Source organism: Phalacrocorax carbo, chromosome Z (assembly GCF_963921805.1).
Source record: "Phalacrocorax carbo chromosome Z, bPhaCar2.1, whole genome shotgun sequence".
Taxonomy (NCBI): Eukaryota; Metazoa; Chordata; class Aves; order Suliformes; family Phalacrocoracidae; genus Phalacrocorax; species Phalacrocorax carbo.
In genome coordinates this window covers 30,787,585-30,802,138 of record NC_087548.1, presented here as the reverse complement: position 1 = coordinate 30,802,138, position 14,554 = coordinate 30,787,585, and the positions used below count along the sequence as shown (strand labels likewise).

The following is a 14,554-nucleotide window of genomic DNA, read 5'->3' as shown; positions in this document are numbered from 1 at the left end:
AGTGTCTGCGAGAAAAGGCTACAAACCTTGTCAAACAGGAGAGCTGTAAAGATAACAGCTTTCTCCAATTTCTTGCTGGGTTTGCATTACGAATGATGGGACAGAGAGAGACAACCATGGCCACAATACTTCATTAGTCCTGCACCCCAGCTTTGGAGAACCAGGGCTTCTTGCACCACTATCATTCCTTCAGTCTTTCTGTTGTCCCTCAGCCTGCCTCCCCAGCTCTGGGTGAAAGTTAGAGTTGAAAAGCTTAGAAGAAGTTTCCACCAGATGGCACATCATGTCTTTCTAACCCCCAATACTTTCAGACACCACTTGCTTTCTACTTCCTTCCCCTCAAGTGTCAATTCAAGAAGTTGCCTCTTTCCTCACAATGATTAGTATAATGCTTCTACCAGGTGCTCAGTCAGGATTGCTCCAAAAATTGACCATAAAACTGATAATCCAAAGATCACTGAGGCATAACCATGCATTTTCAGGTCAAATATGCTCAAGTAATTCTTCAGGGCAACAGTAGAGCAATTGCTTTTAAATACTACCCTTGCAAACTCCATGCCTGTGAAAGACATCCATCTATAAGACTTGTGAAAAGTCCATGTAATTAAAACCCCTACAAGTGACATCAGGCCTCTGGCTGATATTTTGCCAAACCCATCACACACACTCAAATGTAACTGTCTGAAACATCTCAATTCCGAGACAATAAACAGATAACCTGAATGCACCCCCCTCTTTTAGTCCTCCTATGTGTTGTCTAGTCTAAGAACAAGGATCCGTTAGCATCTAGGTCTGTCACTCACATCCACACGATCCAGCTGGACACAGACAGGGTGCCAATGCTGGCTAACTTTGTGGAGGGGAAATTGGCTTGTCTGGCCAGCAGATTTGATTTCCCCGACACCACTGGGCTTCTGAAAGACAGTGCTTATTTAAATAGGAGTTGCTTAGTTACAGAAGTGAAAGTGTTTATTTTGCACCAAGCAATATACTAATTGCTAACAGACCTGGTTCAGAGATCATCTCAGATGTCTGCCTGGCTTGCATCTAAGGATGCCAGCTGCAGAGCCAGCCTGCGTATTGCTCAGCAGGCTCCAGCTTTCATGCCTGTGTCTCTATCACCTTCCACAAGCTGTGCCATGGGCTGTAGAGGCAGCAGGTGCCCCTGCGGCACACCCCTACCTCCCCCAGCACTCGCAGGGAGAAAAGTCTGTAAAGCTGAGGATTTGACTGATGAGTTACCTCAGGTATCAGAAGTGGTATGGACCACTAACCCTTTAACATGGCAAACTGGCACCCAAATCATAGTCCTCAAAGACAGCGCAGATATTTTTGCCCTAAAAAGACCTGACATACAAGAGGCGCTTCATAAGTATGCTCTTTGAATAAAATATTAAAGGCGACACTACTGCTGCTAATCTGAAACCAGACACTTCTGCCTCTATTTTCAGCCTGTTTTTCTAAGAAACCGAAGCTTGCGAGGACATGCTTCTTTCAGTAACTTAAACCCAATCGCTCATTTTAACCAAACTGGACTAGAGACTCAGTGCTCTGCAGGATTTTTATATTTATAGAAGCTTTAGTGAAAGCAGGCTGAGACGCCAGGCCTGGAGAAAGGGGTGCTGGCCGAGTTCACACACAAGACACCCAAAAAGCTACATCCAATAAATGAGATGAGGAAAGACTTGTTAAGAGCTTGCAAACTATCATGAGGTACTCATGCATTGGGGGGGGGTGGGGGAGGATTTATTAGTTCCACTGCTTACAGAATTACAGTGCTTCATTCTGCAAAAATCCTCTTACAGAAGAAAGTAACACATGATCTGTAAAACCACAGGAACAGGCAGCAGGACCAGCAGATAAATGTAATAAAGACAATATTTTAGAAATTAGTAGAAAGAGAAGGGGAAACATTTCAGGCTTATGACCTCCTTCACCCTCCAATTCTCCATGGGTCTAAACTGTTATAGCCCAGAGCTTGATTTATGCATGCAGTCCTGACATGTAGTTCTCACCAAGGACTAAAAATAAAGAGATTTTACACTCAGCATCCACAGCTAAAGATAATGGCATTACAACTTAAAATAAAATTATTCCAAAACAATTTTATCAAGAATGTGAAATCTGAATCTGAGTAAGAACATCTTTAGTAAAACATGATCCATTGCTCCACCTGTGTCTAAATACTTTCAAGTCTCTAGACAACACATTTGATACTGTGCAGCAAAAGCAGGGAAAAGAATTGAGGATTTACAGCTGGTAAAAATTTTGGTTTTCTGTTTTTAAGGACACTTCTGGTGTCTGTTAGATACTTGTATGATTATAGTATCATTACTTATACGAAGACCAAAATATAACATACATACCAGGAAGATAATAATATTGCATACACAGTATCATATTGCATGTATGCAGACAGGATATCACAGGTTTTCTTTACCATGACATAAATGTTGCTTATTGCTTTACTATGGGAAGCTAAAATTTTTATTTCAGTTCATTTAATGGATGGTTCCATTTAGTGCGTGAACATTGAAAAGAATCAGATTTACCAAGCTGCCTTTTAACAAAAATAGGTAAATTTTAAGACAGTAAATAAGCTGCAAGAGCTCTATAGAGCAGTGCATTAGCCAGTAATATTTTGCTGACATTAAATGGTATTTACTCAGGATTTTTTTTTCCAATTCAGCACCCACAAAATACAGATGGATTTCCACTACTTTTTACTGTTTCCTTAACCTCTTTTTTTCAGTCACTGTACAACAGGACCAAGAAGACGGTATTTTAACAGTCACTGCTAGGCATTACATATTGGTTTCCAGTAAGCCAACCGTTATAAATTTACTAGTATTGTGGCTGGATTCACCAAAAAGATATTAGAAAATATATAGTTTTAAACTATACTATCAGCCACCCAAAAATAATAATAACTAAAAAGTAAGCAACTTCACCCCAGGGAATAAAGAAATCCCTTAGATTAATTGTATAGATTTTGAAGTTAATAAATGAAATGCCAGGAGTATTTAAATCTCAATTCTTGCCTTTCCTGAGTGTCACCAAAACCTCCAGCAGTAATTACAGCTTGTGTCTTTCAAACATGAGGCTGTAATTAGGGATTAGGACAAACAGTTATTGGAACAGAGAAGATGCAAGATGTGGTTTCTGTGAAGCGCTCTGGAGTTCCCTGTTATAAAGCAATCAGCCCTACTTGCATGGGGAAAGCACCCCACAGCTCTCCAGCAGAGACGCATAAGGAATGAAGGCAATGGAAGAAACTACAAAACCCAGGGAAACATCTGTGCGTACGAGTCAGTTTGATACAGACGTTGAATGTGACTTTCAACTCTGTTGAATCTAACACTGTAGTTTTTAAAAACTGCATGCCAAGTTTAAAGTAAGGACAAAATTCCAAACCACTGGCATTAGCTTCAAATACTCTTTATAACCGAGTTATAAAACTGAGTCAACACCTTGCAAGACGGTCAAACGCTGCATACTTTTAGATACCTCTTTTGCATGGTCAGAGGCAGCAGCAGCAGCAGCAGCCCTTCAGAGACTGTTGGACTGGGAGAAACCACCTCTGGTTTTCCAGTTACCGGTGGTGGATTGGAGAGAATACCCAACGGGCACGCCCAGCAACAACGCAATGTTCTGCATTTCATCAGGGATGATGACACACCTGCTCCAGACTAACCAAGCACCTTGCAGGTGACTGACCTGTGGCGCTGGCAAGGAGCAGGCCAAACTTGTGCCCGGACGCCGGGCTTACCTGACGCGGCGCTTCTCTCCGTGCACTGCTTCTGAAGGTCCAGGCTCTGCAGCTCCTCCGTGCTGGCGTACTTCATGACGGAGTTGATGGAGGTGAGGGTGCTGATGAGCTGCGAATTGAGAGATCCAATCTGGGAGTGCGGCTCCCCAAAAGCTTCTGCCAATTCACTGTAATTTTCAGCGAGCAGCATCTGCTGTTCCTGCAGCAGCTTCTGCACACGCTCGATGTAGTGATCCAAGCCCGTCCTCAGCTCAGGTGGAGGCAGAGGGCTTTCCAACAGACCACTCACTGGTTCACACACAGACTCTCCACCAACACCGATGCTCCTGGTGCCAGCTGGCATAACTGGCAACGGAGGTGGTCCACAGGCAATGCTCCTCATTTTAAGACCAACCAGGTAGTTCTCATTAATGTTTATCTGCCCAACGCCAAAGTCTTTGGTTTTTATTGCAGAGGGCTTTTCAAAGCCAGGGTGGCTAGACAACAAGGTGCCCACTCCAACCGAACGTGTTTTAGCAGACACGTGGATGTCCTTCACCCTGCCATCTCCTACTGCCACGCTCCGCGTCTCCACGCTCTCAGTGTTTGTCTGTTTATCACAGCTGCTCAGAGAGGTGTTCGTCCCACAGTCTGATAGGGAGACCGCCTCCGTGCCGGTGCACTGGCTCACCATCTCCAAAGTGGTGCTAGTTTGCCGGCTAGCCGTAGAAGGCACGGCCATCACCGTCGCCTCTGCCCTGTGCACAGCCTCTGTGGCCGTTTCGCGGGACACACGCTCCTTAGGGGTGCAAATCACCACGTCCACCGAGCAATCCCCACAACCCACAGACCTCACCGCTCCGAGCGACTGTGCCTCCCAGCTGGGGCTCGGAACACCTGCCTGCTCCTCCGTGTTGACACCTGTCTCACAGATGCTCGTCTCTGTGCCCACTGCCTTATCGTGCAGCTCAACGGACCTCCCTGTGCCCTGGTCTCGCACCTCTGCCCTCTCCCTCACCAGCCACCGGCTCATCAGCAGCTCGGGGCCTGCAGCTGCGCTCTGCATGGCAGGTCTGCAGGAGGTGCCGACACTGCTCGTCTGCAGGTGGTTTCCCACCGACGAATCGGCAACAACCACGTGGTTTCCCACCATTTGGTCTCTCGTTTGTATGACAGCCTCCACCATCCTGCTGACCACATGGGGCCGAGCCATCACAGCTTTATCCACTTTTTTCCTAGACCCAGCCGCCTGCAGCTCCTGTTTTAATTTGGTCATTTCCCTGTCATGGGTTGTTTCCTTTAACTGAACCTCTAGTCTGTAAATCTTCTCCTTAAGGGCTTCGATGGTCTGCTGCTGAAGCTCTATCTCTTTCTCAACCTCCGTAGACAAGCCAAGCATGGCCTCCGTCACCCCAACCCCAGACTCTCTCATTTCTTTCTCTGTCCCCACAGCTACTTCTCTGTGTTGCCTCGCAGATCTGTTGTACATAACCACATCATTCATGTTCTCTTCAGCACCTACAGCAACAGATCGAGTTTCCTTTGTCAGGCTTTCTCTGTTCACCCGAAGGTTTGCTGGACTTTCATAGTTGCTATCCTGGATTTTTTTCTCCAGGGCTTGCATCTCAGCTGTCAGCTGCCTGAACTCCTCTATCCTCTGAGAGCTCTGCTCCACACTCTCCAGCTCTTCCTCACAATCTATATACAGTTCTCCACCTCTTCTCACCTGAGACATGTGTTCCCACTGCTCTGCATTTCCTGCACTGTAGGATCGCTTTCTGAAACCACACACGTCATTCTGAGTGGCTTTCCCCTGATTTTTGAGCTCAGCCATCATGTGCCTCTTCTCTTCCTGTAACACGGAAATTTTGACCTGCAGCACAGGAATGGTCTTGACTTGCTCCTCAAGCTCCTTGAGGCGCTTGAGGGCAACAGCCATTTGCTCCCTGATGTGCTGCAGATGCACTGGGCTCACGTTGGTGACCGGCGTGGATATTCCCGAGCTCATGGGACTGTGACGAATGGAACTGCCCAAGGAGGGGCTGAAGCAGGCACCATAGTCGCTGTTCCCCTGATACCCATTCTGCAGCTGGTGAGACATGTGACTGTACCCGCTGGATCCCACAAAAGAGGGGAGGGAGCTCGTGGAGCCCATGCCTCCAAAGCTGGAAAGCCGGGGCCTGCGGACATCTCCAGGCGTGACCTGCATCATCCTCTCCTGCTCGAGTCGCCTCCGTGTTTCCATGAGGGTTTTTGTTACATGGAGGTTGTGCCGAGGAGGTTGGGGGGAGGGAGGGAGAGGCTGTTTACTCTCAGGGACGGTTAAGTAGGAAGGAGATGCTTCAAAGGAAACTGAGGGTCTTGCAGCAACAGATGAGGTTACTTGACTCCTCACCGCCAGACCAAACTGCTTGTTCTCATCACTGTTCGACGAAGAGAGAGACTCTGTGGAGGTCCAGCCACTGCACTGGCCACCAGAGTTCTTGGTACCCACTGAGGCTGGTACAGCTTTCCTCTTCTTTCGGATGTTTAATTTCTTAATGGTATTCCCCTTTTGTATATCATCCACATACTTCAGAAAATCCAAGTCTAGCTGGTAGCCATAAGGTGTTTCCACAAAATAGAGGTCTTTCCGTTCTTTTTCATCTTCTCCGTTTAGAATAACTTCCTCTTTTTCTGTAAAAAAAAAAAAAAAAAAAGAAACAAAATCAGCACTGGAAAGAAACTATGCCTCAGTAACCTACACGCTGAAACACACGTGCAGAAAGATGGGTGCTCACAGCACGCCAGCGGCAGAAACTGCTGCTGCAGCTCAGCAAGCAGACCAGCTTTCTGCTGACTGATCCTCAACACTAAATCCCAATTAACTTTTTAAAAGTTAATCAGTAGTTTTCAAATGCTGAGAAGTACATACCCACATAAACGTGTGCACATTCACACACAGAGATAATGTCTGTTAACAGAAGGGATCAGAAGTGGTAAAGCTAGTAGCTCAAAGCTGTCCTTCCCCAAATCTCTCCAGTCTTCCCGTGTCACACCAAGCTCTCACACACACTACACTGTCACGAAAAGACCACTGGATTACAACGTACCCCACAAATCTTCTGGAGACCAGCTTCTCTAGAGGGTGTATTCGAGATGGCAACCGGAACTCCGACCCCGCTCCTTACGCAACCGATGTCATTAGGCTTTACACAGATCTGCAGCTGTTTTATGGCTTTGGGAACTGCTGCCGCAAGAGCAGCAATACCAAGTTCACTCTCACCCCGGCTCACGTTACTTCCACCAGCGCCTCTGCTCTTTCATTTCGATCTGCACGAAGCCCCCAGCCCCAAGACAGGCAGCGGGACCCCCTTCCAGCAGGGTCCCGAATCCCACTGCTGAAGGCAACTGTCGGCTCTCAGGTGAAGAAAACCCGCCTGCCCTCCAGACACAGGACTCGCCTGTCCCCAAAGCAAGCTAAATAAAACTTCACCAAATCTGCGGAGCTTCCGCGGGCTGAGTATTTATACGCAGCGCTGCTATACAACCTGCTCCTCCCGCCTCCTATGGCTGTCCCAGCTTCGTGTGTCACCCGCCCAAGCCCTGCCTCTCTCCCGGTTTTCTCCTTTTTCACCCCATAAGGAAGAGCCGCCGCCCGCACCCGCGGCCGCCCGCGCACGCCGCCCCCCCCGCGAGGTGCGCGCTCCCCCCCCGCACCCCCCACCACCCCCCGCCGGCCGCGGCGCGCCGCTACCGTGCCCGAAAGCGAATTTAGCTCTCCGTTTCGTTTTTAAAAGGCGAGGTTTGGAAGCCGCGTCCTCTTAAAGGAATATAAGCCGGGGGGGGGGGGGGGGGGGCGGCTGGGGAGAGAAATTCTCGACTTACTGCAACTACAGGAAGTGACTTAATGTTGCACTGAAAAGGTTTAGGGGAGGGGAAAAAAAAAAAAAAGCTCCTGTTTTTCCAGTTTCCTTGGCATGCTTAAGAAAACCTTTGTCTACAGACATTGTAACTGCTTTCATGGTGATCCTTTACGCTGTTGGCTACCACAGGACACCCCGAGCAGCAGACAGAAGGAGGATGCTGCTCAGGGAGAATCTAGCTTCCCCAGCACGGGAAAAGAATAGGATGGAGACGCAGACACAGGCAGGCACATATAAGAGCAACAGAAGTAGGGCTGACCTGCTTGCATTGGTTTCACATTGGTTTCTTGGCCCTGCAGTGTGGACAGGCTGTTTGGCAGACACAAACAACCCCCCCCCCCCCAAGACCACATGTTTCTGCTGAAAGACCAGAGAGTCTCAGTATGTTGTGTATTTACTTATAGACGCACCCAAAATAACCATCTAAATACCAGAGTGGAAGCAAAAATACATGCATACACACACACTTCAAGCACAAAAGCACACACAGCCTCTTCCAACAGGACTGCCTCAATGTCAGGCAGGGAAAAAGTCTCCAGGACTCCCACTGACAGGAGAGATTGAGACAGCATACTCTCCAAATTACTCCTCTTCCTTCCCAAATTCAGTGCTTATTTCCCAGATTCTCATCCTGGTGCCGTTCCCCAGAGACAGCTCTCCTTTTCACATCCCACAGCTCCTTGCCCTAGGTTGGTCACCCCTCCTTCCCGCCTGCACCCCAGGTTTGTCCCCACTCTCACACTGGCCCCCCATCTCATGTAGTCTCCTAATCTGTTTCTGCCTTCTTCCCATGCTTTGGATTTCTCACCCATTTTCTCTACTTGCATTCATTTGTTTGCTCCACTAATTCTAACCCCAAATCTGGTTAAACGCATCGCCCCTCATCCCAGGCTTGGTTCTAGTCATTCCACCCGCCCATGTAAATTCATCATCCCTCAATTTTACCTGTTTTCCCATTTTTCCCAGTTCCTTTCCCCTGCTTGTCTCAGTCCTCCTCTTCCTACCAGCAACATCTCTGATTCTTCCATCACTACACCAGTGAAGTCAGGCAGCTCCTCTAAGCTGTCCTAGGCACAACGTGTAATTGTTGGATGGGGGAGGGAGGAGCAGATTCTTCGGAAGTCCCAGGACTTAAGAATTCATGCATCTTTGGAAAAATATTCATTAAAACCTCTAAAAAGACACGCAAATCTCATGTTAAGCCATGAAAGCCAAACTGGAATCTCAGATATATTTTCTTCCTCCTTCATGGAATGGTATTAAGATTGCTCAACAGAAACTCATCAAAAATGAATTACAATTTTAAAAAAATCACCCTGACAGTGAACCCCTCACTAAACCTCTCCACAACACCTGCAGGCAGCTCAGTGTCTTTACAATGACGTCCCTTTGGTCCACAGCTTAAGCTGGCAGCGCTACCAGGAGACAGTTCATATCTGCCGCTCCATAAGCACGAGACTGTGTGCAACGCTGACTGCCTATTGCTTCTTAAAACAACACTGTGAGCACTCCAACACAATTCCAGTATTATGAATTGATCTCTGGAGACATTTCTTGATACATTAAGACAAATGAGGATCAGGCATGCAATCTAGCAACAGCAACACAACACTGTGATGCTGCATGCAGGAGCCGCGCTAAGCCTTGTACATTTTGCTGTCTCAGAGAAAGGGCCAAAACAGGTGTGCCTGTTATGCATGGAACAGAGCAAAATGGATGGCTGTTTTCAAGCAATAAAAATGGTTTTGTTGGTTCCAAAAGAAAAAAAATCTAATAAAGAGGAAAATAAATAAACTCCTGATACAAGTGGAGCCCTTCTTCCTTTCAGCCCTTAGGTCCTGGACGAACCACGGATGCCCCTACTCTCTAACTTTGGTGAGTGAGTACCAAGTGCTACACAAGTAGGTACCTTAGAAGAAGCAGTATCTATTTGCCCTCCGGCCAGAATGGCAAGCCTTCATGCCCAGAGACCTCAAGTGAGCAAAAGATGCCTACCCCATTCACCCCAATACACACAGAAGTATTGCAGCAAATACCGGGCAGTACAAACACTTGTTAGGTGTCTTGTCTCATCCTTGCCCAGCTGACCATGGGCACTGCTAGAATTACAACTATTCCCCAGTCTCTCTAGTACCTCATACAAATATTAATCATGTCATTGTCCTACTAAAACGGATGGGCAAATGCACAAACGCATACACTTTTTCCTGTGAAAATGCTGCAGACGCTCCAGTTTTCTTCTGAAATGTCTTTAAATGGAAGGACACCCAAACACATCATGCTTTTAGGCCAGTACCTGTTAAGTAAAACACTCTGAGAAGCACAGAGGCCTCATTGTGCTGCTGTCGTTATTAATGCATTTCTCCAGAAGTATGAGAAGACTTCATTTCCCTCACCCTGCTGCAGGATAACCACGGGCAGGACACAAGCATCGTTTTAAAAATGCACTCTTCAGTTCTCACCTCCTGCACTGCTGGGACCGGCTCTGTCCAAACATTCCAGTCTTGCCAACTTCTATTAAATTATATCCTACCCAATGCACTACACAAGAACATCAGTATATTAAAATATTAAGTCAGCCCTACCCAAGTCCACACTAATCATGTCTGATCCCAGACCAGGAGAACTGGAAAAAAATAGGACATTTAGTTGATGTGTTTCAATACTTCTGAACGAGAGAAAAGCAGTGAAAATGTGGGCAGGCACAGAGTTTTGGTTCTGCAAGCTAGGAAAACTTCACTCTAGAGCTGCCTTGGAGGGTCCAGGAAGAGCAAAGAGAATCAACTGAAGATGCATTTCTGAAGATAAAACTCTAAGGTGCCTTGGAAAATGCAGACATCGCATCTAAAGCCTTCTCTCTCCATCTGGTTATGATATCTGCTCTAAGGCATTTTTATCTTGGATCTGACTGCTATTTAAAAAGTATTTTCCATTGAAATAATGTTATGAATAACAGTCTCCTTCCAGAGTTATGGCATAAGACAATTCATAAAGAATGCTGCAGAGGGAAAATACAGAGGCGATAGCTGGCATAAATGGAGTTGAATCAGTATTTTATATGCTCAACTTCAGTTTGAAAGGTTATCTGAGGCAGGAAAAGAGGAGATTTAAAAAAAAGAGTTCTGACTTTTTGATTCTTTACTGCAACAGAGAGGAAATCGATGCTTTTCTCCTTCTCCTCCCAACCCCAATACTAATTTTCTTGTATTCTCTTTCTGTTCTTCAGCATATATAAATAAGTATCAGCCTTACCTTCTGAAAAGAACAAAAACACACAAGGCTGAGCACTTGTTCAAAAACAAAAAGCAGACTGGAATAAATAGCAATTATTCTTTCATTAATTTTATTTCACTCTCGTTTTCAGGTGTTGGGATTTGAATATAAGTAATATAAGTTTAAAAAAAAAAAAAACCACAACCAAAAAACTCCCACAAAACCACCAACAACAAACCAACAAAACCACTTGGAAAATGTACCTTAGCCTTGCAGCACATTCACTTGATCAGCTGTTTTTTGGCTAGCAACATAGAGAAGATGCCTTGAGATTACTAGCTCTCCAACAGGTCAGCCTAGCTCTTCAGTGTTTTCAAAGGTGGGGAGAAAAAAGCCCCAAACCCAAACAATCAATCAGATTTTTATTTTATTCTATTCCAAGAAGTGACAGAGAAAAACTTACATAAACCGAATGTTGTTTCTGTACTCTGCCAGACACAGCAGGAGCACCAAGTGTTTTATTTTCCCCTTTGGAGTTAAACCACACAGCGGTAGCGTGAAGCCCCGGTGCGGGGCGCAGACTGCCTCAGTTGGCAGTTCCTCTCCCACAAGGAGAGGGGCCACTGGAGCACCGCAGGGTCAAGCCACTGAGCTGCCCGTGATGACCCCCCGGTGCTGGCCTCAGCCACCCTTCCTGCAGTGCCAGGCTGGAGTGCCTGGATGACCAGCTCAGCTTGTACAAGCTATAGCACAACTGCCCTGCACACCACACTACAGTGTAGATGTGGCTGATAACACCTTCCCCTCTTTTTCTGCTACGGAAAAACAACCAATAAATACTGCCTTGTAAGAAAGGTAATCTGTTTTGCTATTACTCAGCTATGGCTGTGCCTGGAGCAAACGGGATTTAACTCTCGATGCACCTGAGGCTGTGGGGTATGGGGTACTACAGTCCAAACCAAAATGCCCCGGTCAGGGAGGAATGACCAACCCTGCTACCGAATCTGCACTTGCAGATATGGTGGATTCTCCTATTACAGAGGAATTCCATTTACTGCACATTTTACTGAAGAAATAAATCTCTGGTGTAAAATGTTTGCTGCAAGTTTAATCTCAAAGAAAAAGGAGACGCAGAAAAATGGTAAAATATTTTTATAAGGTTTTTAGATTACTTTTTAAAATTTATGTGTCAATATCCCAACTGGGGAGCTGGCTTTTAAATCTGACACCTAAATACTCAGTATTTTGGGTTGGGGTGGTAATAAAAAAATGGGGGATAGCAACTTCGCTGATAATAATTATAGAGGAAGGCTGAATCTACAACACTCTTATTTCAAGATGTAGAAGCTCCAGCTCAGATATTTGTAGTGGCAAGCCTCACAGAAGTGAATTAAGGACACCACCTTAAGTCAATGAAATAAGTGGCAGTAATGTTGAAGAAAGATGGTTCAGAGAGCTGCTGTGTTTTGGTTGCACAGTGAATGCAAACAGTAGGGCACTGGGGCTGCGATGATGCCACATTTTCCACACAACATTGGTAAAAGAAGGTATTTTAAGAATGGATTTGCTGTCTTAATACCATGTTCTTTCTAGAAGAAGTAGGACCCTTAAGGCAATAGAAGAAAAAAATCAAAACAGTCAAACAGTCACAGCCATAATACAAAGGCCATTAAAAGCATCAAAAGTCTTTCCATTGACTTAACTGGGCTCTTCCATTGACTTGATCAGTCAATGAAGCCAATGAATTATCAGTGAAAACAGTCTCTCAAGCAGTTATGTTCCTCTGAACCTGAAAAATCTTGGGGCTTAGCATTATACTAGGTTTATAATTATAATAAAAACATACTAAAATTTTTGTTTAGCATTATGGCAAAAGCAATGAGCCAGCTCTCATCTTGGTACCAGTGATCAGATGGATGCACTAGTCTGGATGTCCCACTGTCACCTCCTCCTCAAGGGTAAATTCTTAAACCACAGAACTGTTTCTTTACCTTGTAGAATAGACTCCGGCTTTTCTTATTTTTCTCCATTTGCTGCATGTTTTCTAACTACATGCTAACGACTGTTCATATCTATGAAAACCAGTGTATTTTGGTATCACATAGAAAATGCTTAGAAGGCTCACCATATATACAGTGAATAGCCTTTCTGGTGTTAGGAGGGGGTCTCTCAAGGTCACATTAACTTTTTTTTTTTTTTTTTTTTACACACAATTAGAGGTTTTCTTTCACATTATAAGAAAGAGTACCTACAGAGTTTATATCAACATCATATAACCACAACTAAAAATTACTTCTGTGAGCCGAAAGTAAAAACCGTCTTTCAAAAAACACACCTTCTAGCCCTCTCTAGTCTTTTTAATGTCTGAAACTTTTACTTCTAGAATCTCTGAACTGAAAACTTGCAGCTCAAACAGAACTTCGTTTAATATATAAAATACAGGCTGTTAAGAAAGTTGTGCAAATCAATTAACCTTGAATAAAGGACTAATCTTGTTTATGAGAACTCGGTTCCGAAGGGAAGGCACAACCAACTGTACTAAGAGTGATCGCAATATGCCCCCTTATCAAAATTCACAAAATCTGCTTTATATTCTTGACAACTCTTTTATGTGATGCTGATAATAAGTCTCTTTCTCAACTGCTCTCACTTTTTGGGAATAGGTCTAGGTCTGGCAGTTCTGTGGTGGGACGCCTCTGTATGTACACCACCTCAAGGCTGCTCACCACAGAAACTCAAAACTAAGAGACTAGTCTGTTTTGCCTCCATCCCAGTTTCTGACTCACAGGTCCCAAGGGAAATCAAATGATGGCTGGCAGGAAGCAGGGCATGGGTGGGAAGGGATACAGTCATTATTAGCTTGCTCTGCTAACTGCCCCACCAGCAGCAAGGAAGAGCAGAACAGAAACCACAGTGGGGGCTGCTTCTGTTGTCAACAGCACTGCCATCTCTGGGTAGAAACTACTCTAAAAACAGTGGCCACAAGGGAAAATTGCTGTCACAAGTCAGCCCACTGGGTGCACTGTGGCTCTGAGCATGACCAGCAGGCCCACCACCAAGCAAGTCAGATGCAGGTGGCAGCCTTAGTTGCATTACACTGATGCATTTCCCAAAACATCCTCCACAAACGCCACTGTAACCAATGTGCCATGTCAAGAGACGTAACTGAGGAAGAAAGTATTTGCCTTACATTGAAAGCAAACCACTGAGCCAGTGACGGGGGCTTAGTTGGGTCGGCCACAGAAAATGCTCTCACCTCAGCGATGCTCATTTCCTCATAGTCAAGTTTGCCTCTTGCTCCTTCAGGTGTCACTAGGAAGAGTGATGAGGTGTCAACAGTCGTCCTTTACTTTTGGACTTGAAATGGGGGGCATCACAGTCCTATTTACTTACATTTGAAAACCAGATGCCAACTAGGCAAATCCAAACCAGTATGAATTCATTCTGTTCCAAGCACCTGATTCGTTGTGCATTTTTTTCATCTTGCAGTATTTGTCTGCTTGAGAACTACCCTTCATTCCCTGAAGCATTTATTTCATTCACTTTCTACTGTGTGTACACCTATTGGCTCCAGGCACATTTGTGAAAAATGAAAAGCATTCAGTTTATAGATCCTTTCCAAATGAGACTAGCTCAGGCCTCACAAAATAATGTAAGTTATGGCAAACAGTAGATAGCAATCACAAGC

At 45.3% G+C, this 14,554-nt stretch overlaps 1 protein-coding gene across 4 annotated transcripts in view; it reads right to left on the bottom strand.

Moving 5' to 3' along the window:
- The window catches only part of KANK1 (KN motif and ankyrin repeat domains 1), a 132,435-nt gene that overhangs the window by 21,608 nt on the left and 96,273 nt on the right, over positions 1 to 14,554 (bottom strand). For all 4 annotated transcript variants that reach the window (XM_064439609.1, XM_064439608.1, XM_064439610.1 and 1 more), the window contains one exon: positions 3,770 to 6,424. In XM_064439609.1, the coding sequence (XP_064295679.1) occupies positions 3,770 to 6,424 (2,655 nt within the window). The remainder of the gene's footprint in view (positions 1 to 3,769; positions 6,425 to 14,554) is intronic.